This window comes from Aspergillus pseudodeflectus, assembly GCF_044049435.1.
Source record: "Aspergillus pseudodeflectus strain CBS 756.74 chromosome Unknown BJX68scaffold_14, whole genome shotgun sequence".
In the NCBI taxonomy this organism is placed as follows: domain Eukaryota; kingdom Fungi; phylum Ascomycota; class Eurotiomycetes; order Eurotiales; family Aspergillaceae; genus Aspergillus; species Aspergillus pseudodeflectus.
This window is the reverse complement of record NW_027263790.1, coordinates 571,155-595,335: the sequence shown is the minus strand read 5'-3', so window position 1 is coordinate 595,335 and position 24,181 is coordinate 571,155. Positions and strand designations below refer to the sequence as shown.

Here is a 24,181-nt window from a genome sequence, read left to right as displayed (position 1 = left end):
AGACGCCCCCTCCAGAAACCAAAAGGATCTGATTTGGGATTATATGTTGATGGCTGAGATGAGGCTGAGGTGAAGCCGATGGGCTGCCGGGTGTAAGTTGCCCTCCTTGATGGAGTAACGGAAGCATTGGCAAAAGAACCCCGGTAGATATACCAAATGCAGACACACGTGCATCAGTGGTGCCCAGATCATCGCTTATGCGGCCAATGCGACCAATGAAGAAAAGCTCTTCGCATACACTCCAGGAGAGACCAAGCCTCGCGTTCGAGGCTATGACTCAAGAAGCTTGAGGCTTCGCGTACAGCCCTTGTCATTTTAATCTAGCTGGAATGCACGCCGTGGGCGCTGTGCCGAATTAAATGCCAACGCTGCCCACCACTCCCGGTGAACGTTGCTTTTTGCATGGCTTGACACCTTCACGGCAGCCACCTCCCGTCTAGGTTGTCATTTGGAGATCCGCAACGTGGACCTTTGGCCCTCTGCCACCCTCTCCATAGACGAGGTCATCAACCATGTGCCTTTGACAGGCTGAAGCAATATGTCTGGCCCATTCCAAGTTTTCTATTTGGTCGAATTCGAGCCGCCTCGCCGTTTGACTGCCACCCTGGTGCGACCACTCTACGCCGCGACTGGGCGTAACCAGTAGTTGAACACCGCGTACACGGATGGACGTGAACTCGAATTATTGGTTGGCCACTGACCAGCGATCAAGCAGGATTACTTTTCCACGCCAGGTAGCCAAGAACAAGGCTACCTCTGCGGGAGAACAACAACGTTCTGGGCAGAGCCTTGCAGTGCCAAGTGGTATGTCACTTTTCCAAGAGGCGGTGTTGGCTCACCCCGAGATGTTAGGCTGACATTAAAGAGTGCCAATCCGTCTCTTTTCTCGTTTGAGAAGCATCATCCCATTTCCTTATAATAACAGGACTCGCAATGGGAAATCTAGATCATTTCGTACGTACCGCAAGCCGGATCCTGCCCCCCAGGCACACGCTTCTCGGCGCAAAGGATGAAGTCCTCCATCTACTGGCTCGCCTGTTCCCTCTGCACGCTGCGGCGTGGAACGTGGCGCACCGCGCAATAAGCGAGATGGTGAATGCCTCCACCACCGAACAACAAGCGCAGCTTATCAAATCGTGGAGAGACTCGACGATATCGCAGCTGTCCCAAGTCGGATTCATAGTCAGTCGACCTGCTGGAATAACGGAATGCCTCCCCCGGCGGGCCAACACTAAGCTGACCCCGAATACCATAGGGCGCCGTAATGACAGCCGCGGTGGTCGGTTCCTTCGAATGGTCGGCACTCTCTACCATCCCGACAATCCCGCTGACGATGATCCGCATCGCGTGGTACAATAGCCTCGTCCTCGCCGTGACGGCCGTGACGCTGGCAATGCAGCAGAGTGTGTTTCTGATCCGCGTGGGGTGCACCTCGAAATCGGACGCCATCATCAGAGACCTCCTTAGTTACCCCGCCTCCCCAGGACGTGGCCTCGGCGGACCGCAGCGGATCCCGCGCTGGGACCAGGTCCTTATTTGGCAGACTGCCGTGGGCCTCTTGGAATGGAGCATCTACTTTTGGATGGGCGGGTATCTCGTCTTCCTTTGGGACCTTACGCGTGTATCCCGCGGGGGGCAGACGGTCGCGGAGCGGGTGGTGCGTACGCCGTTTTTTACCTCGTGTGATGGACCATGGGTTGGTCGTGTTGGATATACCATGGGCTGACTGTGGGTCTTTCAGGTTGCGGGATGTTGCTTTGGGACATTTGGTTTTATGTTTCTTGTATATTTTTCGAGTATTGCGCGGCTTTGGCATCGTGTATATGTGCACGAGGCCCGCTGCCTGTGACGCTCGCAATGATCGTACTAAACGAGAGAGGCTCCGCAAGGAATCCGAACCCAGCCAAAGGGCCACGTTTGGAGGCTACTATTCCAGATATGATGCCAGACCTAGGTAGGTACCTTAGCATCCTTCTGTGCACAAACATTATGTAGGATCAGTTGCTTAGAATAGATCTTTCAGTCTAATCATCCTTATAGTGGTGAATGAAGGTGTCAGTGCCATATATGAGTTCATGTCGTCTCCCTGCATTTACAGATTCAAAGTTTCTCCTCTGGCAGTTCACATTGCGGTCATATCTTCAAACACCACTTAGCCTGTTTCTGAAAAGAACTATAGCTCCCGGCAATCTCCTTGGTTTCATCTCCTAGGGTATTATGTAGAGTATGTTGATATTCCCTTACAAGGGGTTACACCACTTGTAATCCCCTGCCGTCTGGTAGGTCAATGTAAGAAGAACTTTACTACCTCCCTTGGAAAACCTGTTCCCATTGCTAGTGGTATAGGTGTTATATGCGTTAGGCAGTACGATAGTCTGGAGCGAGTCCCATCAAATGTCTTCGGAGTCAAGCTTCATGGCTTTAGCATGAGCCAGGTTTCAAGTCGCGCGACTTGTTCATTAAGGTGGTCGACCATACTTGAGTGTATATAGTAGGCCTGTTATTGCGGTCGTTAAGTCGTTGGTAGGGAAATAAATGGTATCAGTTTGGCCATGTATGATTGTTCATCCAAGCTCCACTTGCACTCTTCCACAGAGGCCCTAGCTCTGATACTTGACATCAATACGTGCATTGATCAATTATTGGGTATCACTTCCAACAAGAAACTACCCATCCAGTGCCTGCACCACCTGCGCCCAGCCCCCAAACCCATACGCCCCGGGCACCTGCTCGCCATCAAACAGACTGGCCAAGACGACTCGATCGCTTTGCTCGCCCTTCCACGGCTCCCTCCCATGCTGCGCGATAATATTGTCATACACAAGAACATCCCCCTCCTGCCACTTATGCAGCACCCGAATCTCATCTGTAATGCGCGCCAAAACCTCCAGGTACTCTTCCGGGATGGGAGTCCCGTCCCCGAAAAGCTGCACGGCGATGTTCTTCCGTCCTGCACCCGTCTTCTTCTCCGCGTCGAGCTTGTTCTTGTAGTACGCCGCTAAGCCTGTAAACAGGGTAGGGAGGTTTGTTCCGGGCTGTGTGCGGATAACGGGGAGTCGGTGTGTGAGGATCAGCGTCTCTTCCCCGTCCTCATCGACCGTCCATTCGAACGTCGTATACTCCCCGCGCCCATACCGCGCAATCTGCTCCTCAATCTTCCTCTTCTGCGTCTCCTCATCGTCCCCATCAACAATCTCCTTCCCAAACGCCTCTCTCAGCGTCGATCCACCAACATACTGCCGTCCAACTTTATACGTAACCTTCGAAAGAATCCCCTTGTCGGCAAGGAGATCCACGAAGTCGGGAATCTCGACCTGGGCTCTGCGGAAGAGTTCCAAGCTCGAACTTATCGGCGTCTCCCCACCAATCTCAGGCGCCTTCTTCGCCCAGAAGAAGATATACTCGGGCGCATGCGGGACCTGCGGGGATTCGTTGTGGTTGTAGATCCGGACGTGGTGGGGCGCTTCGTTTGCGGGGGCGACGTTGGGCGCGAGGAGGGGTCTGTCGACGACGATGCCGATTATCTCGTGGGGGGTGTATCCGAACGCGTGGGCGAAGGCGCTGAAATCGGAGGCGCTGTGGATGGGGAGGTTTCGGAAGAGGAGGGTGCCGTGGCGCGCGAGGAGGGCTGTTAGGGTTTTGGTGCGTTGGAGGTGCTTTATTGTGGAGACTGCGGATTCGAGAGTCACTGGGGCCTCGGGAGAGGAGGAGGGCCGCAGTGCAAGCGGGATGGTCGTATTTGCCGGGTGAGGGGCGCCGAGGATTCTTTGGTTTGTTGCGGGGAGGGTGAATGGTTCAAAGCTTATCAGGGAAGGGTTGTCATCGTCGAGACGAAGCGAGGGGATATTGAGTGAGTCGACGGCGGTCATTCTGTCAGTGTCTTTTAAAATTCTCGTCTGGTCTGGTTTCATCGCAACTGCAGATATGCGGGCAGAAGCCCTGATAAGGACGCCAACCCCTCCAAGACGCACGTTTTATTGCTCATCAACCCCTCATGTCACGAATCGGGCCCAGAGTCTCGGTATGCCACTTTATAGGCTCGTTAGGATCTACAGGCGCAGCCAAGCAGATTGTCACTTGTCAGATGTGAATCCATCATCCTTGATTTGACGTTATCCCGCCCGTTGGGATTGCTCATCTGTTACTCCAATTGCGAAATGTGTATACCTCGGCTTATAAGGATCATGCTATCCCGCCATCCCTGCACCTCCTGATAGGAGACTATACAGGAGACAAAAATGGCCGCTACAAAATCCTCCGAGGGTACTCTCAATATACCCTCCGATGCGGAGATCCAACCAGCACAAACCGACAAGGTCCTGTCAGACTTAGTAATCCACCCAACCTCCGACATGGCCTCGTCGCAAAATGTCCCAGGAGAGGGTAAACCCGTCTTCTTCCGCAGCACACTCTTCCAGATCCTTATTGTCGGCCTCTGCGCCTTTTGCGCCCCTGGGATATGGTCCGCCATGAACGGACTGGGCGTTGGCGGCTCGCAGTCGCCGAATCTCGTCAATGCCGCCAACGCCCTCCTCTACGCGTTCATGACTGTAACCTGCTTCATGGGGCCCTGGCTCACAAATATTATCGGGTTCCGGTATACCCTTTCTCTCGGATCGATCGGGTATCCACTGTATGCGGCCGGGTTGTATTTGAATAATCGGACTGGGGCAACCTGGTTGGTCTATCTAGGCAGTGTAACCTGCGGTATCTCTGCGGGTTTCTTCTGGAGCGTCGAGGGCGCAATTGCCACAGGCTACCCTGAAGACCGCAAGCGAGGCCGCTACATCGCGACGTGGTTCACATTCCGCAATTTCGGGAATATCATCGGCGGTGCAATCTCCCTCGGGATCAACGTCAACCTCAACAAGCGCGGGCAAGTCGGATACCAAACATACCAGGGGTTCATTGCAATCCAGTGTCTCGGTCTGCTGTTTGGTCTCCTCCTCAGCAACCCCGATAAAGTGCAGCGGGATGACGGCACTCGCATTGCTGCTAGCGACGCACCAAAAATCCACTGGCGCACCGAACTCTCCGCCATGTGGGCCCGTTTCAAGAGCAAAGAGATCCTCCTCCTCATCCCGCTCTTCTGGTACTTTGGCTGGATCCAGGCGTACCCCGGCACATACCTGGCCACATACTTTACCGTGCGCTCGCGCGCCCTAGGCAGCTTCATGTCCGCCGTCGTGGGAACCCTCGCAACGTGGCTCTGCGGCTCCCTCGTCGACATCCCCTGGACACGCAACCGCAAAACCCGCGCAATAACAGCCTACACCCTCATCGCCCTCCTCAACAGCGCAACCTGGATCTGGGCCGTGATCATCCAGAACGAATACAGACACACCAACCCCGTCCTCGACTGGGCCGACCAAGCCACCTTCGGCCGCGGATTCGGACTATACCTCTTTGAACGCATTTCCCTGGGGATGGTCGAGAACTACATCTACTGGTGTATCAGCAACCTGGCCGATGGCCCCGGTGAACAGATTCGGTATTCGTCGTTGCTGCGCGGGATTGAGACTGCGGGGGTGGCAGTGGGCTTTGGGGTGCAGGCTGTGCCGACGGCGTTGATTGCGACGGCGAGTATTAATTTCGGTCTGTGGTTTCTGGCGCTGCCCTTTAGCTTTTGGGCGACGTTGAAGGTTGTTAGGAAGTTTGGGGTGGAGCAGGGGAAGGCGGGTGCTGGGGGGAGTGCTTGAGCAAGAGGTTACCTAGATGTCTACTCGGAGAGGATGGCTGGTGATGGATTAGGTACATTGATTGCGCTAGATCTGCCCTCAAGCAGTATCTTATCAACCATCATAAGGCTTGACAAGAGCGTATATAGGTCTGCATCACAATAAATACGAATATACTATACCTGCAGTGGTTTTTCCATCGAGTGGGACGGTCCTTTTCATATCCAAACAGGCCTTTGCGCATACCCCTTTGGTGTGCAAGACCGATTAGACTCTTTTGGCTCTGTCATCTAGATGCTGAGTTTGGGCTACGGAGAGAATAATAGATAGGACAATGAGGCATTTGCCTCGACCGTTGTTGCCGTTCGGGTCCTTGACAACCATCCCTTGACCATGCAGATGCTCACAATGGCGTTTGTATACCTTGCTTTGATCCTAGGCTGGGTCCTGACCAACACCCCTCTTTGTTCCGTTGTACTCTTAAGTATCATGTTCGAGACTTGGCTTTGTTTCAAAGTTCTAGACAAGGGCCATGTCCACCATTTCCGCTACGCTTTCGATGCATAATGTATTCTTTGACATGCATTTGACAAAGCGGCATCTGACTTGGTCCAGGCTATATAAGACAGCTGCATGACTCGAGTAAGATGACCAGATCATCAGATCATTCCAACACATCCCATCACAGCGACTCCAACCGTCTTCGCTACAAACATCCACAACAGATTCACGCAACATCAAACATGGCCCCAAACGAACTCCTGCTCCAAAGGATCAACAACTCGATCGCTAACCGCAATGAGCTGCACACGCTCCTCCCCGAGATCAGATCGCAATCCCTCCCATCCCAGTACTTCGGGCATATGACAATACTCGCGGCCCGCGGCGGCCACCTCGAGAGCTACCGGCTGGCGATCCACACGAACTCTGCCGGTATCCAGACGCTGCGAACGACGCCACTTAGTTTAGGTCCCTGGATAATTTAGAACAACAGTCTTATGGACGAAGGTGTTGCAGCCTCTTATCGAGATCCTTGCATAGCTCTCGATACAACCTAGAACAACGATCTAACAGGCCGAGGCCTTCACGGCCCACATCAACACCTGTATCATATCCTTTGCCGGCATGGTGCCTGCCTGCCTGCCTGCCTGTAGCATCTGCGAAGTTAGACAAATCTCACCACGTCTCTTTTCACACACGGCCTTCATGCTACGCTTCTTTCCGAGGCCTTTTTTAAGGCCCGGGCAGATTGTACCTTTACTCTACCATACAAAAAAACTACTAGATCACCGTATACATGGTTTTATTGGAGCATGGCTGCGGACGGCTGAGGTGGCACCGTCATTCTAATTTAATGAGCTTGGGCGCTTGAGCATTGGGCTTTTTTTGAGGAGCTTGGTGTTTAGACACATAGTACGTTGGTAGGTAGCTGCACCTTGATTAGTGCCATTCTAGCATATTGACCTAAAACCACCGGGGGCTTAAGGAGCAGGCACGTGTACTAGTATTCTTTTGCGCTGGATAGTAACGATTGTAAATTGCCGTCATGTATTATCATGATCGTCAAGCATACGACTCCAAGCGCCAACAAGGACCCGGTTGCGATTGCGATCCCGACTCACCTTGCCCGTCTTGAAGTATATCAGGTTTCCGTCTCTCTCTTCCAGATCTTCAAACGGTCCACTTTCCATCTCCAGTACTTGGATCACTGCAAATGCCTGATCGATGCCCATCGCGTGCCCTATCACTCTCAGGCATTGGATGACCCATCTTCGCATTTCGCGGCCTCGCCGGTCCGTAGCTGCTGCGATAGCCAAGGGCAGAAGAAGCAGCATCCCTCCCATGTATGTTTGTGAGGCGGGTATCTTGCCACTCTTGCTGCCGGCATAAACACATCCCGCGCCGAGGTGATACGGGGCGCTGCCGCAAATGTCCACGGCCAGATCCTGCGAGGTCCTATAGAGCATGGCAATTTGCCTTTGCAGGACTTTGCCTGGGACTTCACGGGGTGGAGTGAGCCGACGGAGGCAGGTGATGATAATCTCACAGGTGAGGATGCGGGCACACCGGTAGTGGTTCCAAACGTGAGACACCCAGAGGTCGTGGTAGATGTGGTATCGATTGCTGTATGGCTTGCAGCCGTATGCTACTCCGTGGAGGGCATTTGGTGGGGGGTCCTCGACCACTGTGTACGTGAACTCTGGTGGAACCTCTGCAGCCCAGGCCACTAGTTCTCCGTTCAGCGCAAGAGCAGCGGGGAGAATCTCCTCTACATCTGTCAAGATGCCTGCAATGATGTCTGCGCGAAGATTGGATAACTGCCCAATGATGGTGATGATGCAGTCGCAGTGGGCCTCCAACTGTGGCCGCAGCCACATGGCGATTCGATTACATTCGAGAACGGAACTGGGCACATGTAGTCCGCGCTGAAGACAGCCTGTAATCTATTGTGGTGTCATTAGTAGGAAGGGGGTGTTTTGAGATATCAAAGGCTTACGATATGGAATCTCAGCTGGATAAAATGCATTGGTCCTTCAGAGCGCTGGAGGTGGTGATGGCTTCGCATTTCCAGTAGCAAAGAGGCGCCTCGCATGTGGTTTATCCATTTCTCGATTGAATCCAACGTCCGACTGGTGGTGACCTGAGTTTTGTTAGATTATATGGCCTTCATTGTGTACTTATTGCTGTGCAGGTCACCTCGAAAATAGCTAGCAAGAGCACCGCTGACAGCGCGGCATCAGTTCTCGATTCATTCTCGTCCGCGAGGGCCCGCATCAGAAGACCCAAGGCATGGCCATACTCCAGCACGGCCCTGTCCTTGATTTGGGCAGACTGACGGAGCCGGCCGAGCAGTGCCATGCCCACAGACAATATGCTTGCTCTACGGGCCTGTTCGGCTCGAGACATGGTCGGTTGGTCCAGCACGGCTGGGTCAAACCCTATCATGAACAGAGCACCCGGCCATGCGTTGTGACGTAAGAACCAGCTTATCGCTTCATTCTCGGTTGGTTGGTGGGAAGGCCGGAGCGTTTGTAGTTGCCGTGGGCCGCTAATCTCTTCGACCTCTGGATCGGTGGTGTTGGCTGGACTCTCATGCGAGGACACAAGAGGCTCGCCGTGTGATTCTGGGGAGCTCTGGGTGGAATGGGAAGTCAAGGCCTTCAGCCCCTTTGCTTTGTCGACTTTTAGTCTCCTCGCCGCTGTCGTGGCCTTTTGTATGACGTGTTGGCTTTCATCTCGAAACATCAGACTGAGGGCATCGCGGTACCCGGGGCAGGTCCAGCCACATTTTCGACACTCAGAGCAGGCTGGTCGAGTTTGATCGCAGCGGATCTTCCGAGTTCGACAGCTCTGGCAGCCTTTGCTCGGTCGACCGCAGTAAACCATGTTGGAAGAGGGCAAAGAGGGTGGATCTGAAAGTGCAATCTGCGGTGAGTCTTGTGACCATCAAACCCGATTCAAGGGATGGGGTACTGGTGCTGGTGCTGAGGTGATGATGGATGATGGGCAAAAAAGGCGACTTAAATAGCCAGTTGCTTGGGCTGCTGCAGCCGAAGGAGTCTGGACCTTGAGGCTCGCACATGATTGACATTGTGATCGGCCCTGGCCGCCCTGCAGTGTTCCCCGCCTGCCAGGCCCACCTTCTCGCTCTCTATCAAACGGCAGATGGTGGTAACTGTATTGAGATATAGAGACATTGGCGCATCGAATAAAGTAATTACATTACTAAACTGCTCCCGTGATTCAAAATATCTTTATAGAGGTTTCTGAATGAGAAGAGGTTCCATGATAATAAAGGGGTCTTTAGGTTACAGAGCTTGTTCACTGGCAGTCCTTTGCCCCTTACCAATATTACCAGCTCTAGCGACACCCGCAGTGTGGGCACTTGCAAGGTTTATTTGGTCCGACGTGACTCACTAGAGGCGGCCAAAACGGCCTGCAACAGGGGCCTCATGTCAGATCAGCGTCTAGTTTAAGCTAGTCAATGTATCCGAGTGGTGCAGATGCAAGTACTGTAGGCATCAGAACAGGCAATTCAATCATGGGTAATAGGTAGAATTTGATTCAATCATGGATCTCACCAATCAAGCCCCAAGGAGCATCGGTCAGCCACTTGGAACAGGCGTTGAGAGAATCCTCATTTTACCAACGGACCCCTAAAAATAATCTCGTGATTTCCTGATAGTCACCAGTACCTAGCCATTTGGCATTCAACCTGGCATTCCCCGCCTAAATGAACGGCTACCAGTGGGAAACCATGGCGCCGCCACTGTTGCCGGAGATTACTACTGCGGCGGGGAAATAAGAGGAGCCCGAACCCTGCAGGGCAATTGAACAGAGTTGCCGAGCTCACGGACTCGATGGTATTAAACTCTATCCGCACCCGTACTAGCCTCTTGGGGCCATTGGGCCAACTCCTGGAAATAGTTGGCTCAGGCCCATGCGGCAGTAAGGCGAGAGGAAAAAGAAAGTCCCTTCCAGTGCAGATACCCAGGACACAAGCCCAAGAGCGTTTTTCACTAGTTTCTCGAGCCTTGGCGCCTCGAGTGTGGTAGTCATCACGACAACTGACTGCCTTACAAAGACAGGAACTACGAGGTGGAGCTCATGGAATCTTCCTGGAAAAGTGATCAAGGTAAGGAAAAGGGTAGACTGGAAATATCATTCGCTAGGCTGGTGAGTACAGACGTCAAACTCACCCAAATCGAGCAAATGGTGCAAGCCTATGAGACTCGAGAATATAAACGTTTCTTCACAGAGGCGAAGGGGTCTCTCGCCGAGGCTGAGGCCCATGACTTCAGTTCACTGCTTGGATAATCTTTCCAGGCTGCAGGGCCAATCCCCGAGGTGGCGATCCAAATCATGATCCTCAGCAACCGCTCCTAGACGCAGTAGCATGTACCTACTTGATGAGGCGTGTCTGCGGGGAATGTGCATGTGATCGCACTCCTTGCCAGATTGAGTTAAATGCCACTATGAACCTAACTGTCTTGAGCTGATATGGCTGATCTCCCTACTGGCTGGGGGAAAGCCCATATCAACTACTATTCTAGTTTACAATGCTTCTCCTCTCCTCCCCTCCCCTTCATCCCGAGAAGCAAACATGTCAACGACTAGGAAGGAAAGAGCCAAACACGAGGTTCAAGATAAGTTGATTACTGCTTGTCTGCCACTGGATTAGGAGGCCTGTAATTGCGCTTTATGTCCCCAGCCGCACTCTTGCCTACCTGGTCCGCCACTACCAAGTATCAAACCAGGGGGGACAACCCTTGAAAGCGTCATCTTTTGTATCAAAGCCTCGGCGATGTACAACTGGTTTAAGGCAAAAAAAAAAAACGGCTTTGGCTGCACGTCTATTACCGTTGGAGCTAAATCCTTGCACTGTCACCTCCAGGCCTCTACTTCGCCACCCCCCACCAGAACCGCGACACGAAGGGTCGCAAGGTAGTTCCTCGCTGCGTTGGAATGATTATACACCCCGCCATTGAAAACCGCCGACCCATCCTTCCCAACCTGCGCCAATATCAACTTCTCGCCTCCCGGGTGCTCGCCAGCAAAGCCCGCCACGTCGTGCACAACCCCATCAATGACGAGCAACTTGGATTTCCCGTCCTGGACCTTCTCTTCATACTCCGTCCAGCTCATCAGGGGAAGATCCTCCAGACGGGGCCCCCAGTCAAAATCCCGTCTCTGCTCGTCAGGGCGCCTAGTCGCTTGTTGCAGCCGGCACTTTTGTATCTCGCTGTACCGAAAGCGTTTCAGGTCACCGGCCAGCCGGAGGTGGCTGCATAGCGCAATCAGCCACTTGGTGATGTCGAGATGATACACCTCGATTCCGTTGCGGTAGTCCGTCGGGAACTGGTGGTGGAAGTTATGGTACCCCTCGCCGAGCGCTAGGATAGACGTCAAGATATGGTCACGCGCCGAGCGGATATCGTCGTACGTCTGGTCCCCGAAATAATGCGCCATGGAATTCACACAGAACGTCGCCTGCTGGACTAGGAATGTACGGATGATCCCGCCGTATATGAACCCTCCATACCAATCGTTCCAACCTAGCCCTGCAACAAGCGTGGGAAATCCCCATGTCATGAAGAAGGCAATGGGGAAGTAGTATCTGTGCTGGTATTTGACGAGCGGGTCGGCGCGGAGGTCGGAGATGTCGACCGGGTTGTGGCGCCTTGGCTGCTTGAGGATCAGCCAGAGGATGTGTGCGTAGAAGAAACCGCCTCGGACGTTGTAGGGGTCGTTTGCTGTGTCGGTGAAGCGGTGGTGTGCTCGGTGGTCGCGGGCCCAGAAGATGATCGAGCCGGTTAGGGAGCCCGTGCCGAAAAGCGCGAGGAAGCACTTTAGAGGATATGAGGCGGAGTAGGACCGGTGGGCCCAGAGGCGATGGTATCCTGTAGGTTGAAGAAGCGTTAGCACAAGTCTTTCAAGCGTCTTCAGGAAACCAAAGTGAGTCTCACCTGCAGTGATACATAGCCCGGTGATCAAATAATAAACCACAGAGAATCGCAGGGTGTTTCTGACAAGAGGAGTTTCAAAGGCCTGCCAGATTCCAAATAATGGAACGATGACTAGAAATGTAAAATATGGCCAGTAAATATGCTGGTACCAGTTTGAAAGTGTCCAGGGCTGTTGTGATATATGTGGTGTCGATTCAGCTCCCACTGGATGTTTCTCAGGCGTCCCCGTGGAAGAAGGGCGTTTTGGTGATGATTCAGACATCACTGGCTCTTTCGGCTAACCTAGTTACTTCTCAAAAGGTTGAGTTGGATGGCAGCTGGAACTACGCTGAGTTTACGACAATCTGTCTATTTATCTTCTTCAGAGCCGACACATGTCCATTGACACAGATCAAGTGTATTTCTGACGGAAAAGCAGATGGGCACTTTGTTTCCGAGGTCATCTGCGAGACGACTAGGAAACTGCAGTGATGATGATACCCGTGGGAGCCCATCATCCTTTGTGGATAGTGTCACAGAGACTAATCCTTGCAAGCAACTCTTCATCTTGTTAGCTTCGTAGCCGTTAGGATTATCATTTTGGCGTCATGGAAAGGATGATCATGCATTGTTACGGCCCTACCTTGTTATGGAAATGTCCCATTTTAATAGGGAATAGAGTTTTCCATTTTGGCCAACAGAAGAATCACAGGCTCTTCCTCGGTGACTGCAGTGGGCGCATCTACGCCCAAGGCGCAACAATAATTGCACGCTTGCAACTCCCTGCAATAGATAGATTGTCAGAAACTCCAGGCCGAGCTGACAGGGACCTTGATTTGCGACTATCCCTCAAGAGGTAAATGTAACCAGCGGCGGTCCCACTCCTTCTTTAGACCCACCTGACGAGGAATTGTTGGGCAAAATGGTGTCACGAAGAGAGCCAATTCAGACAATGAGTCGGGGCTGGCGTGATCACTTCCAAGACACCCTCTCGTGCTACAGCTTGCGGACGGATGGTGCTGGAATCTGTCTTCCACCGAAGGTTTTAACACACATGTCTTCTTTCATGTCATTTAGCTATATCTAGCGAGTCCCTACCTGGATAGCTCCATCGTTCTGACGCAACTGAATGCATCTTTTGGTCATGGCTGAGTTCTCTCCTGGAGCTGTAGTGCGCTCTGTCAGACGGTGGCATTATCCTCACCCCCATCGAGGCAGATCAGAGAGAGGTCTCTGATTTCTTCTGGCAGAAGAACGACGGGGACTGGGCGACGCGATGCATTCGACGACTCTGGCTTTGGAAAGTATCGCCACGGCGAATTCCTGTACCAGCACTGAGTTCCTCATCAACCGGGCCATCAGGGACATTTGTATCACCGAGGACCCGCTCATCCTTCTCTCCCCCCAGGTGTATGGATATTCGATTCTAGATCGTTGTTGGGTGGCCTTGAGCGTGAGCTTTCTGGAAGAGATCTCGAGCCAGGGCAGCGCAAACATGGTCCATACGAAGCTGATAGCGACTATCCAGAGACGGATGCCGAGGAAGAGGAGGCATGTGGAAGTGACAAATACGACGCGGCGGATGAGATCAAGAAATTAGAGCTTCAGCTGCAGCTGGCGAAACTAAAGTCCAAGAAGAGCAGCAAAAGGTAGAATAGAATACTAGGACTACAGTCTAACCAGCAACCCAGGTCGGCTTCTCTGCATCGTCCCAAGTGCCTCTGATTGTGTAGCCCCACATTTTAGGGGCGCGAAGATTCAAGAGGTCCGCCTTGATGTACCCTGATGAAACATATCGCCCGTAACAGACTCCATCTTCAGTTGCCTGCAACGACAGGACTGCACAGCGGCTGATTACATCCAGTCTCGACTCCGACATGAGGATCCCATACGTCACATCCGCGCTGACGTCCAGCCGCCTTTCTGTCGTCAAGTGAAGGATTTTTATGCCCGTCGCAGGGTCCGTCGGTGCAAGCCCGGACGCCTCCAGCCAGCTGTTCAGGTCCTTTCGCCTTTGGGTTATATCATCGGTATCAAGGAATTTGTCGTGATCCCAGAACCTGCACGACGGATATATCAGCGAAGCATACCGTGAGACCTCGAGGCCCCGAGGCGTGATCTTGCCGCCATCATGCGACAGCGGAGCAAGTTCCCCGGTAAAGCGACAGACTTGTATTGCCCAGCCCAGTCCCTCTTCTTCAAAGCGGGGTCCTTCAAGAAACAACACGTCTTGCGGGAACCATTCGAGCATGCCGTACAGGGTGCGCATGCGCTCTTTGGCTTCCTTTACCTCGAGGATCTTTTTCACGTCCAGGTTGAGGACCCCGGCTAGGACGGTCGCTCGATCACGGTCCTTGCTGGAGGCTCGTGTGGCCACGTTGAACCAGGCGCTGGCAACTAACAGACCTTGGGTACTCTCGAGGAGCATGCGGCGGAATGCGGACGTATAGTCATTGGCCTCTTCAAAGTACAGATACCAAGCGCCTGCAGCTATCGTAGCCATTCCCTCTTGAAGAATGGGGGTTTCTCCTTTGTCGACCTTTGTGACTAGCTCCTCGTTGATCGAACTGACGTTGACGGGCTTATCTGCCAGGAGCACGTATAGCTTCTCGTCCGAGGCCAGTGCTTCCTGCAGCGTCCATAGCCGGCGAACCCAGCCTGAGCAGTACAGTACTCTCAGACAAAGCTCCAACTTGCTACATGCGCGGGAGTCAATCATCATCATGCTTGAGTCAATGATCATCGTCCGATAAGCTGGGATGGGTCAAGTTAGTACTGTGCGGAGAGGGAACCACAGGGCAGTCCGCACTGACCTCCGACATAAACATCGCGGATGCGTTGGATTGCCAGACTGCGAACATCATCTTGATGCGGGATGCACAATGTATCAATCCAGACGAGTACAGAATCGTCTCCACCCCGGGTGGCATTGGCTGCAAAATGCGCAATTCGAGAGGCCCTGCTATGCAACACTCCAAGGGTCTTCTCCTTGTAATGAGGGATATATTCTTTCTCGCGGAGAAGGGGCCTTGCGCGATCGTACAGAAACTCCAGTTGGCAGTGCGGGAGGGAGTTGGCATGGGGATTGCCGAGTCCATCGGCCCATACGTGGGAGACGGCCACGTATGGCTGGCTGCTGCGTTTCTTGACGACCTTGACAGTGAACCGCCTCTTTCCGAGCTCGTCTTCTCCACAGGGTGTTATCTTCACAACCGGGATTCTCCCGTCGTGAAGAATCGCATGGAGCTGGTCAACATCGGCACCAACATGCAAACAGTTGCAATCCTCCTGCACGTGGCGCGTGACATAGGTGCTCTCGTCTATATTGTCCGCCTTGCATTCCGTCTTCTCACAGGCGTCGTGCGTTCGCTTGTACCAGCTGGGCTTGGGCCGAGCCAATTGCATCAGGTACACTTGCGTGTCCAGCTGCATACCAGCCCTGATACATCTCGCTACATCCACCGGACACCATCCGTCACGGATTAGCGTCTCATCCTCTTTGTAACTAAGAAAAAAGAGCCCCGGATTGCGAAGGGTCGGCTGGGGGCTACCACGCTTGGTCGCAACGTTCCAAAGAGCCAGGGCAACCAGCCGAGCGGCTATGGACATTTCCCCGTCGATCCAGCGAGAATAGTTTGCAAGAGAATCGAGGACTTTGGGGATCACCTCCATGCATCGCGCCCCGCGATCATTACTCTCCCAGTCGTCAGCATCACCAACATATTTCTCCAGCTGTCGCGTCGTGATGTACTGCTGCTCGCCGCCTTCGTCTCCATGGAGGAGAAAGTCAGACTGGTCCAGCCGATCACCAAAAACATAGTGCAGCACGCCAAAGTAGATCCAGCAATGCATCCGCGATCGGTACTCGGGAGGAACTGCGTCGGCGGGAAAGGTTATGGCGTGGGCTTCGTCCAGCCACCCACTGCGGTGAGGAAAGGTGTGCCAATCGCCTCCATCGTACAACGGACCGTCATATTCGATCCGGAGGGGCTTTTGAGGCACGTCCGGATAAAATAAATGATCTGCCATGGCGACTGTCTATCTCTTTTAAGGATGTGCAAAAGGTTGATTTTGGCAATTGGATTTGACCCCGCTTCAGCTGAACGTTTGCTTGTGCGCTAGTTCAAGTACAGACATTAATTAACCCAGCCACATGCAAAGCCACAACAGAAGCGTCACAGCTGGCGTACTGACGCTCAGCTGGAAAGTGTCAGATTAAATGACAGGCAGGCTAACGCTAGAATGATGTCTATATTGATTGTGGTACTATTATACATGCATACCCATCAACTTCATATCCCACGCCCTGGAATCAGTAGCAGCTACTATGCTCCAACAGGGTTTGCTCTCCGAGAGCACATCCATTGCGCGACTTGGAAACCCCAGGAGTAAAGTCAACAATCATAAATTTGTCAGCTAGTGGACAAACATCTGCGGAGAACTTGCAGTGTACAGGATCCTCCTTCAAGTAATACTCCCCTCTTCTTTGTAGGCAAATTGACCAACAACGGCATGGGCGATGCCTCCCTAGGAAGTGCAAGGATCAGCACCAGGATTTGGCACGATACCAACAAGCCTCGAACTTACGTCGCGGCCCTGATAAGAACTATTAAATCCGCCCAGAAATTCCAGGATATACGGTTTCTGGGAAGTTCCATGAAGGCAGTTGTCTTTCAAGGCTTGGCAACGCTGTACGGCCCGGCAAAGAGTGCTAAACTCCTTGTATTCTATTAGGACATTGAGCAGTTGTACCTCTGTCTGTGTATTGATGCCAACGCCTTGTTTGAATTTCAAGAGAACAATGTGGGTGATTCCCATGCTGAAATGGTTCGACGGCAAATCTTTTGCTTCCATCTGGGACTGGTGTGCACTGGCTCCCATGCATGGTGCTGCTCATGAAGATGGGGGCCTGACGGGCAGGCGCTTTATAGTGCCGGGTCCCGCTGCATACCGCTCTGCGCAACCTTTTGGGCTGGGGATTTTGATTTTTGATATCCAGTGCGGGGGAGGAACGAAGAAGGGTTATTCAGAGGAAGGCTACGGGAGTTTATCACATCTTTCCGCTACGCGTCCCACAGCTCTGCCTTTACCCCGTACCCAGCCAGCAACCTGGCTGCAGTACCAATGACCATAGCAAAACTCAAAGCAGTTGGGTGTACATTCAAAAGCTAACCTTGTACTCTTGGCACGAGATATTCATTGTTCTAGACTGATAATAACAGTACAGGCAACCGCATAGCGAAGGAAAAGAAACTCACGGGCAACCCCAAAGGAACAATGCTCAACACAATGCGCACCGTCCCAAGATCGAGATCCTCACAACCACCCAAAGACGCCAGGCCGCCTAATAGACTGGAACCTTGAAGGCCGGGAAATCATAGGTCCAGCTCTCGATGGATTTTTGATCGCTCACACACTCAAAGTCATCGCTGCCCTTCTTCCAAAGCGGCCTCTTGGGCCACTGGCAAAGCATCTGCGTCTCGCCCTCATAGTCCCCGGATGAGACCGTCGCATTCAACCGCGACGGCTTGACCCCATTCTCCACCCAATCAATCATAATCTCCATGTTGTTTTGCGGATACGGACCGGGCTGCAGGCTGTTGGCGCCGCAGTGCGCGGCACCGGGGATGAGGTAGAATTGGTACCAGTCCGCGAGGGCCTCGAGGGATTTCGCGGCGCTGAGGTTGGGGTACATGATGCTCCGGACGGCCTGCCAGTAGTGGACTGAGGAGGCGGCGGGAATACTCGGGTCAGACTCGCCGTGGTAGTGCAGGAGTTTACCGCCGGAGGCTTGGAACGGGGTTAGATCGGGGAAGGTGGTTTGCAGGGAGTCCATGTACCGGACCATTCCCGTTTGCATCCACTCGACAAGGGTATCGTAGGTGACGTTGTTCAGGTTATCGAGGTTATCGAGGTCGAGCAGCTGCACGAATTTCGTCACGTACTCGCCGCCCGTGGACGGAATGGAAAGCTCCCAGCTGTCCGTGTCGGAGTTGTAGCTCGTCGTTGCGTCGGAGAGCTCAGAGGCGATTTGCCAGGAGAGGTACGCGCGCTCGTTGTCCGAGTTGTGCAGGCCGTTGTAGATTGCCTGGGCGACGGCGATGCCCTCCGCGGATACCGTCCCGTTTTGTGCGGGTTGGTAGGATGTACTGCTTCCCTGTGCGGCTTGGCGCTTGCTGAAGCCGAAGCCGAGGGAGGTGTAGTTCTGCTCGGCGCAGTAGTATGGCTCGCCGATGATGGTCTTGAGGTCGAAGTTGAGCTTGCAGAGATCTGTGCGGGAGACGACACCATCAGTTCGTCCATCGAGAGGATCGCAGGCTTCGATTGTCGCGTTGACGATCTTGGCGAGTTCACAGGGTGTGGGGTAATAGTCGAGCGTCTTCTCAACGGCAGACGAGAAAACATGGTGCACCTGCTGCTGCGCGAAGCGGAACGCCGGCGCACCCGTGATGGCCCCATCGTACTCCTCGCCCCACCGCTGCACCTGGCTCATGCCCTCGCGGCCGCCGTCGGAGCATCCCTCGTAGTATGTGTACACCTTAGCATCGTCGGCCTGGCCGTAGAATCCCCGGGTGAGCACCTTGCCGAGCTTCGTCATCTCGCCGAGAGCCTGGTACCCGAACATGTGGGTAGCATCCCAGTTGATGCTTCCATTCCCGTAGAGAACAACCTCGTCGTAGCTATAGTTGAACGCATCATACCCAGCATCCGTGGCGCCACCAACAGCACCATACTCCAATCCGCCCGTGGCATCAGAAGACAAAGAAAAGCCTCCACCACCGGCGACGTAGAACCGGTTCTTAAAGTCCGCCGGGTCAGGGAAGGCGTACTTCACGACGACCTTGTCGTTCTTGCCGGTGTGCGTGTAGGTCACGGTTACGTTGCAGTAGTTGTACGAGGTTGAACCGCCGCCCATGCTCATTCCGCCGGTGCTGGAGCTGGAGGTGCTGGCGCTCGAGGCATTGTAGACGCTTGCGGTGACGGCAGAGGGGATGAGGTCAATGCCGAGGAGGGTTCCGTTCGCGGGCAGGGCGGACTGGACGTGCGAGGTTGTACAGACGCTTGCGAGGGAGGATGCGCTGGCGGAAGTGGCCAGCGCGAAGAGGGCGTTGCGCGAGTGGCGCATGGTGATGGATGGAAAGAAAGTGGCAAATGAATGTACAGTGAAATCCAAACGAGTGTTGATAATCTACTCCTGCTCTGATCAGCGCGATAACCGCTATTTAAGCTCTCCTTCCTGTCCCACATCCAAGCAGCACACGGCGATGATCAGCAAAGTAGGGCTTTGCAAGTGGGTCCCGGCCACACTTCCACATTAAGCTTCTGGACCTGCCGTCGTCACGCAATTGCGCGGCTTGCTGGCGAAGAAAAAAACGTGGCTGAAACCAGCTAGCTTGCTTCACCTGCGCAGGGGACTTGAGCGTTTATGGTTTAGGGTGCGGTGTTCCTGCAGCATTCTGTCTGCGGCTTCAAGCTTGATCTGATTGTCGCTGGGGACGACTTCGGCATGTTCCCGTGTCGGGGGAAATCCTGTTCGGCCTCGGAGATTGATAACGCAGAGACTTGCAAGTGGGTCAAGAGTAAATTTAGCAGTTAAATGTTGAATATGATCTACCGTCGTCATAGTTTGCTGAGGAGATCCCTTGGCCACTGTTAAGGTCCCTACCCTCTTCTCAGCTATCTTTACGATGGGAGTCCGCGAACGCGAAGGAATACACATAATTCCAACCCTTACAATAAGCTCTTCCAACATTGATTAAGGAGTCCACTAGTCAAACGATCGACGAGGCTATTTTTTCCGCAGAAAGTGGATTGTGGCAGCATTGTGGGTGATTGTGGGATGCTGTGGGAGTGTGGGATGACGAACCAATCAGGGCCTTTTCGCCTTCTATGGGCCAGCCCTCAGGCCCTTGCGCCCCGCTGCCAGATACCGCGCCTCTGTAAAGATGACAAGTCCATGACGTGGACGAAACCCTCAGGGCACGGGTAGTGAGCAGAAACAAGATTGTACGGTCCGGATTGATATCTATTCAACGGGCTGCAGGTGTATACTGATACGAGAAGTAATGGAATGTGGACGAGGAGGCAGTTGTCCCTCAGGGTATCTTAATGCCAACTACGGTGAATTGTAAATCAATATGGGACAGCCGGCTCTTCAGTCCAGTCGGCAACGCGAGTCTAGCATTCATTCATTTGTCACTGTGAAAGGCCCGAGAGCGAGAGATATAACTCGGTTTGGCTCAAATGCCCCGCCCTCGGAGACGCTTTGTCTTACCTAACTGGATACTGCCAGTCTGCTCATCCTGCGTAGGATCCCCGACAAAACTAGAAAATCATCGACTTGTTGCACATTTAAGGATGCCTCGCTATCACACGCGTCAACGCTTCAAGGTGTTAACCTGTTTGTGCTGATTCTCTCTGCATGCGCAACCTGCTTATCAGCCAACTCAGGGCTTTGCAGCTTGCCATATTGGCTGAGAGGCAGAGAAAAGAGTGACGGTTAACGGAGGGTGCGCAAAAACTGGTCGGGCGCCGAGGCTGTGTTGAAGAATCTATCCAGTGAGAATTGTGGGCTGTCAGTATCCGACAACTACCCTGGGGAAGATGCAAGATAATGTGGTGGCTTCGTGGAATGCCGCTATTCTAATGACACTCATCAATCGTCCAGCCTGACGGCTCTCACCCACAACCCAGACTCGTAACAGCAACTGGCCATCCGCGGCGCTTCCGGCTTCAGACTGCTTATGAATGCGGGGACTGCAAGAAAGCCAGGACTATCCAGCGGTATTTTGGACTTTCCTGATTGCAGGCAATCGGACTACTTGTTCCAAGTATGTAGAAATGGGCGGCAGATGCATAGAGCTGAAGAAAGATACTCTCGGAGTACCTCTGCTCTCGTGATAGGGCAGTACAGGTCCCATCGTCGTAAGGTTCCACGAATCTTCAAGCTTCTGCACAACCTACTCCCAGGATAGATGCATGAGTGGTTCCCAACCGGTTCCCGAGTCTCAGGCCTGCAAAGGCACGGCATCAACCTTCTCCTGTGCGACATGGTGCCCTGGATAATCACGGGTACGGGAAGCCTTCCGAACCGCACGTAGTGGCCTGACATGCGTCTTATTGCGGGGTTGTGTAACAAAACGAATTCAGCTCGGGAGGCTCCTGGTGCGCCTTTATCTCGAAAGAAATGGTTCTCGAAGATATCGTAACGCTTCGAGGCCGTGGCACTGGTGAATCGGAGTTCATGAGTGGTGATTGTTTAGCCTCTTCCAGTTCTGGTAGCCTTGCTGGCTCGCAGAAGTATATCGAAAACTCCCCTCGCTGCAGCATCAAGAGTCAACCTCCGACAGCCGAAATGTGTCTCAATCTTTGGCATATACTCTGCGACGCCAGCGGGCCCCTACGATCTCGACCCGCCACCGGGTTCGGATAGATACGGCAAGAGTGCAATGGCCCAAGCTAGTGTGACATGGCATTATGCTCCCCGCAGCGCGAGCTGAACAGCACCTGTCAGTTTGCGGGGTAACGATGGTCCTGATTATAATATTGTCTGATACCGACACGGAGATGAAAGCCATAGGGCTGGCCCGGGCGGTTTCTCTCGGCATTCATATCAGGGCCGGCAGTGCTGTCGCCCGGCGAGGGTCGGATTTGCAATATGAACTGCAGCACTGGATTGTTGAATATCATCTTGAGACTCTCAATGTTGACTAACTGGGTGTGCGCTTTGCTTAGCTACTCTCACCCCTCCGGCCAGATTCACCCCCACTGTAGCCCTATATTTCCAGCACCCGCATTTCTGTTTATTCTAGCTCCTCTGGCCGAGCAGGTACACGGGTGGTATCAAAATTTTACGAACCCTTTGGGAGGAACTCTGTTAGGAAGAACTCGCAAATCGCCTTTGCCAATAAATACGGGAAAGTATCAACCCGTTTCCGAGAGCTCCGAGAGCACTGGCCATAGTTGGGCGATTTCACAATGTGACACCCCATCTTGACATCTCGCGATGATAGAAACATACCTGTCCCGGTGACTGAAGCTTCTGTTAATACCGAGAAAATCCAACCATCGAGCCAGTAGTTGGACTGTATGTTATCTCGGGGAAGTGCCGGGATCCAACTGCCGCATCTCAAAGGTCTGGTCTCTGTGTGCTACATGCCCAGTTCTCCAGTATATCGACCGCGCCATTTATTGACCAATCGTCGAAGGATCTCGAGAAGCTTGGAGATCAATGTGATGGACACCACCGGGGTCCTAGACGGACAAGTTTGTCCTTGAGGAGGGTGTGCAGTGTATCACTGGGGTCCAGGAAGGAGGTATATAAACGCCCTGCTCTCCACCCCGTACTCTCAATATCTCCAAGCAGCTGCATCCTCATTCTTCCTCGCTCTCTTCACACATCAATCTACCAAACGAACAAACAGACCAGTCCCAGCGCGCCTTCGCCATGAATCACGCCGGAGCTCAAGAGATCCGTTTCCGTTAGTCCCAAAGCCCCTGTCCCCCGACCCCTATCCCACTCCCCCTCATCAACCAATACCCGCTCTAACATCAGGAAACAGGCTGCGCAATCGCCGCCATCAATGACGAAACACCATCCGCGTCTTCTCGCAGGACACATTTCGGTTGCTTTGTGTTTAGTTTATATCGGGATCTAAATTGACTGCCGATTTCATCCCACAGGTCGGGCCAGAATCGAGGCGTAAAGCCTAGTAGCCCAGTAAGGATTATTCTAGGCGACCTCGTGCCCTAACGAGGGACCATCCATATACACGATTTCCATTCAAGAGCTCATGTTGGGTATAGAAACCGCGTGCAGTATTAGATATAAAACGTCACCGTGCGCGCTTTGAGAGCCGGCCTGGACGAGTACATACACATGATGTCTCATTTTTCTATCATCCTCATACACTATGAGCCGGAGTATCTTAGGAGCTTTCTAAAGGACTCGAGAAAACCCACTGGCCCCATCCAACACGAAGATGAGGATACCCGAAAATCATCCACAACCTTTCTAATCCCATGACAGGTTACGGCCCGCCAAGCCATTCAAGTCTGCCACTGAATGCACAAACGCCATGCTCGCCGGAGTGATTCAACACACTGAAGCCACCGACTTATCGGCGAATCAAGATCCGGGGCGTCGGTTCTTCCACGGAATGTCTCTGGACGCCCGACCGTGGCCTTAGATCTGGGATCTCTGCGATAAAGTGATCGCCATCCTCTAAAGTTTTCGCATCGTGTGTGAAGGCTTCCAGGGCGTGTTTTCCAACCTCTGCAGACGAATAGCATAGATCGGCGGAGGCCTTGTCGCTCCATTCGATGGTCGGTTCTTCCAGTGGGAAGTGCATTGTCGCGTAGGAGATGATGGAGTCGTCGTTTAGGCCCTCTAGGTGCTCGAGGTGGACCTTCTGGCTGTCGTTGGAGGGCTGCATTCGTGTTAGTCCTCTACTCTAGGGATCGTGCTGAAAATATGACCCACATTCATGGTGGTAGAAGCTTGAAGGCACCGTTCAGTCCAAGCAAGCGGTATAGGTTAATAATGAAGACGACAAGGGGTTAAGCAATGACCTCATGGCCAGCAGTATCTCACTTGATATATATGATCAACTGTATGAGGTCATCCTGGCGTAGAACATCTGTCACCCCAGTGGAACATGGTCCCGTGGGCGGACTGCGGGAGTGGATCCACGGGCAGTGGTGGGGTTGTTTAGGTTTGAAGTATATCGCGGTGAAAGAGGTCAATATTCTAGCATTGAGACTCTGGAATGTGGTGTCCATATTTCATCCGTTCAAACTAGTTTCTCTTGAATGCATTCTTGGCCGAAGTGTGCCAAACATGGAGCATACATATACCCCAACGTTCGGTTCTCACTAGCGCCGTGCATGTCCCCTGCGGATTGTACAAGGCGCCCGTCGGCCTAGGTCCAGGGGTCCCTTACGACCGTACCTTCCTCTCTGGTTCCAAGTAAGAGGAGGGTCGCACCTTCCCAATGCTGTGAGTATGACTGGAATAGTCAGGGAAAAAGACCGACCGTCGAGTCCCCGTGGCAACGG

At 53.1% G+C, this 24,181-nt stretch overlaps 8 protein-coding genes across 8 annotated transcripts; 2 read left to right on the top strand and 6 right to left on the bottom strand.

Annotated features, from left to right (window-relative positions):
* Nucleotides 1-538: 538 nt before the first annotated feature.
* Nucleotides 539-1,849, top strand: BJX68DRAFT_254382 (uncharacterized protein; the record flags this gene model as incomplete). Its single annotated transcript, XM_071042879.1, has 4 exons — nt 539-642; nt 987-1,182; nt 1,256-1,657; nt 1,742-1,849. The coding sequence occupies 4 exons, from the start codon at nt 539-541 to the stop codon at nt 1,847-1,849; spliced, it is 810 nt and encodes a 269-aa protein (XP_070900831.1).
* Nucleotides 1,850-2,666: 817 nt separating this feature from the next.
* Nucleotides 2,667-3,869, bottom strand: BJX68DRAFT_274901 (TauD/TfdA family dioxygenase; the record flags this gene model as incomplete). The annotated part of the gene is made up of 1 exon (XM_071047746.1): nt 2,667-3,869. The coding sequence occupies one exon, from the start codon at nt 3,867-3,869 to the stop codon at nt 2,667-2,669; it is 1,203 nt and encodes a 400-aa protein (XP_070900830.1).
* Nucleotides 3,870-4,352: 483 nt separating this feature from the next.
* On the top strand, nt 4,353-5,699 carry BJX68DRAFT_254380 (major facilitator superfamily domain-containing protein; the record flags this gene model as incomplete). The annotated part of the gene is made up of 1 exon (XM_071042878.1): nt 4,353-5,699. The coding sequence occupies one exon, from the start codon at nt 4,353-4,355 to the stop codon at nt 5,697-5,699; it is 1,347 nt and encodes a 448-aa protein (XP_070900829.1).
* A 716-nt stretch (nt 5,700-6,415) lies between these two features.
* Nucleotides 6,416-9,065, bottom strand: BJX68DRAFT_265410 (Zn(II)2Cys6 transcription factor domain-containing protein; the record flags this gene model as incomplete). The annotated part of the gene is made up of 4 exons (XM_071045241.1): nt 6,416-6,622; nt 7,301-8,122; nt 8,176-8,319; nt 8,376-9,065. 4 exons carry the CDS (start codon nt 9,063-9,065, stop codon nt 6,416-6,418), a joined length of 1,863 nt encoding a protein of 620 aa, XP_070900828.1.
* A 1,998-nt stretch (nt 9,066-11,063) lies between these two features.
* BJX68DRAFT_254379 (acyl-CoA desaturase) lies at nt 11,064-12,407 on the bottom strand (the record flags this gene model as incomplete). Its single annotated transcript, XM_071042877.1, has 3 exons — nt 11,064-12,079; nt 12,146-12,314; nt 12,351-12,407. The coding sequence occupies 3 exons, from the start codon at nt 12,405-12,407 to the stop codon at nt 11,064-11,066; spliced, it is 1,242 nt and encodes a 413-aa protein (XP_070900827.1).
* A 1,190-nt stretch (nt 12,408-13,597) lies between these two features.
* Nucleotides 13,598-16,180, bottom strand: BJX68DRAFT_234159 (uncharacterized protein). The gene is made up of 2 exons (XM_071039711.1): nt 14,938-16,180; nt 13,598-14,878 (listed from the first exon to the last, which is right to left on the bottom strand). The coding sequence occupies exons 1-2, from the start codon at nt 16,151-16,153 to the stop codon at nt 13,800-13,802; spliced, it is 2,295 nt and encodes a 764-aa protein (XP_070900826.1). The 5' UTR covers nt 16,154-16,180; the 3' UTR covers nt 13,598-13,799.
* Nucleotides 16,181-17,468: 1,288 nt separating this feature from the next.
* Nucleotides 17,469-19,250, bottom strand: BJX68DRAFT_274900 (putative tannase; the record flags this gene model as incomplete). The annotated part of the gene is made up of 1 exon (XM_071047745.1): nt 17,469-19,250. One exon carries the CDS (start codon nt 19,248-19,250, stop codon nt 17,469-17,471), a length of 1,782 nt encoding a protein of 593 aa, XP_070900825.1.
* A 3,991-nt stretch (nt 19,251-23,241) lies between these two features.
* Nucleotides 23,242-23,612, bottom strand: BJX68DRAFT_265406 (uncharacterized protein; the record flags this gene model as incomplete). Its single annotated transcript, XM_071045240.1, has 2 exons — nt 23,242-23,553; nt 23,607-23,612. The coding sequence occupies 2 exons, from the start codon at nt 23,610-23,612 to the stop codon at nt 23,242-23,244; spliced, it is 318 nt and encodes a 105-aa protein (XP_070900824.1).
* Nucleotides 23,613-24,181: the final 569 nt, after the last annotated feature.

What these genes read in the sequence shown, in the direction of transcription:
- BJX68DRAFT_234159 (XM_071039711.1), bottom strand. Translation starts at nt 16,153, where the DNA reads ATGGCAGATCATTTATTTTATCCGGACGTGCCTCAAAAGCCCCTCCGG. An exon ending in CCGCGATGTTTATGTCGGAG is followed by an intron (nt 14,879 to 14,937) that starts GTCAGTGCGGAC and finishes GACCCATCCCAG; the next exon opens with CTTATCGGACGATGATCATT.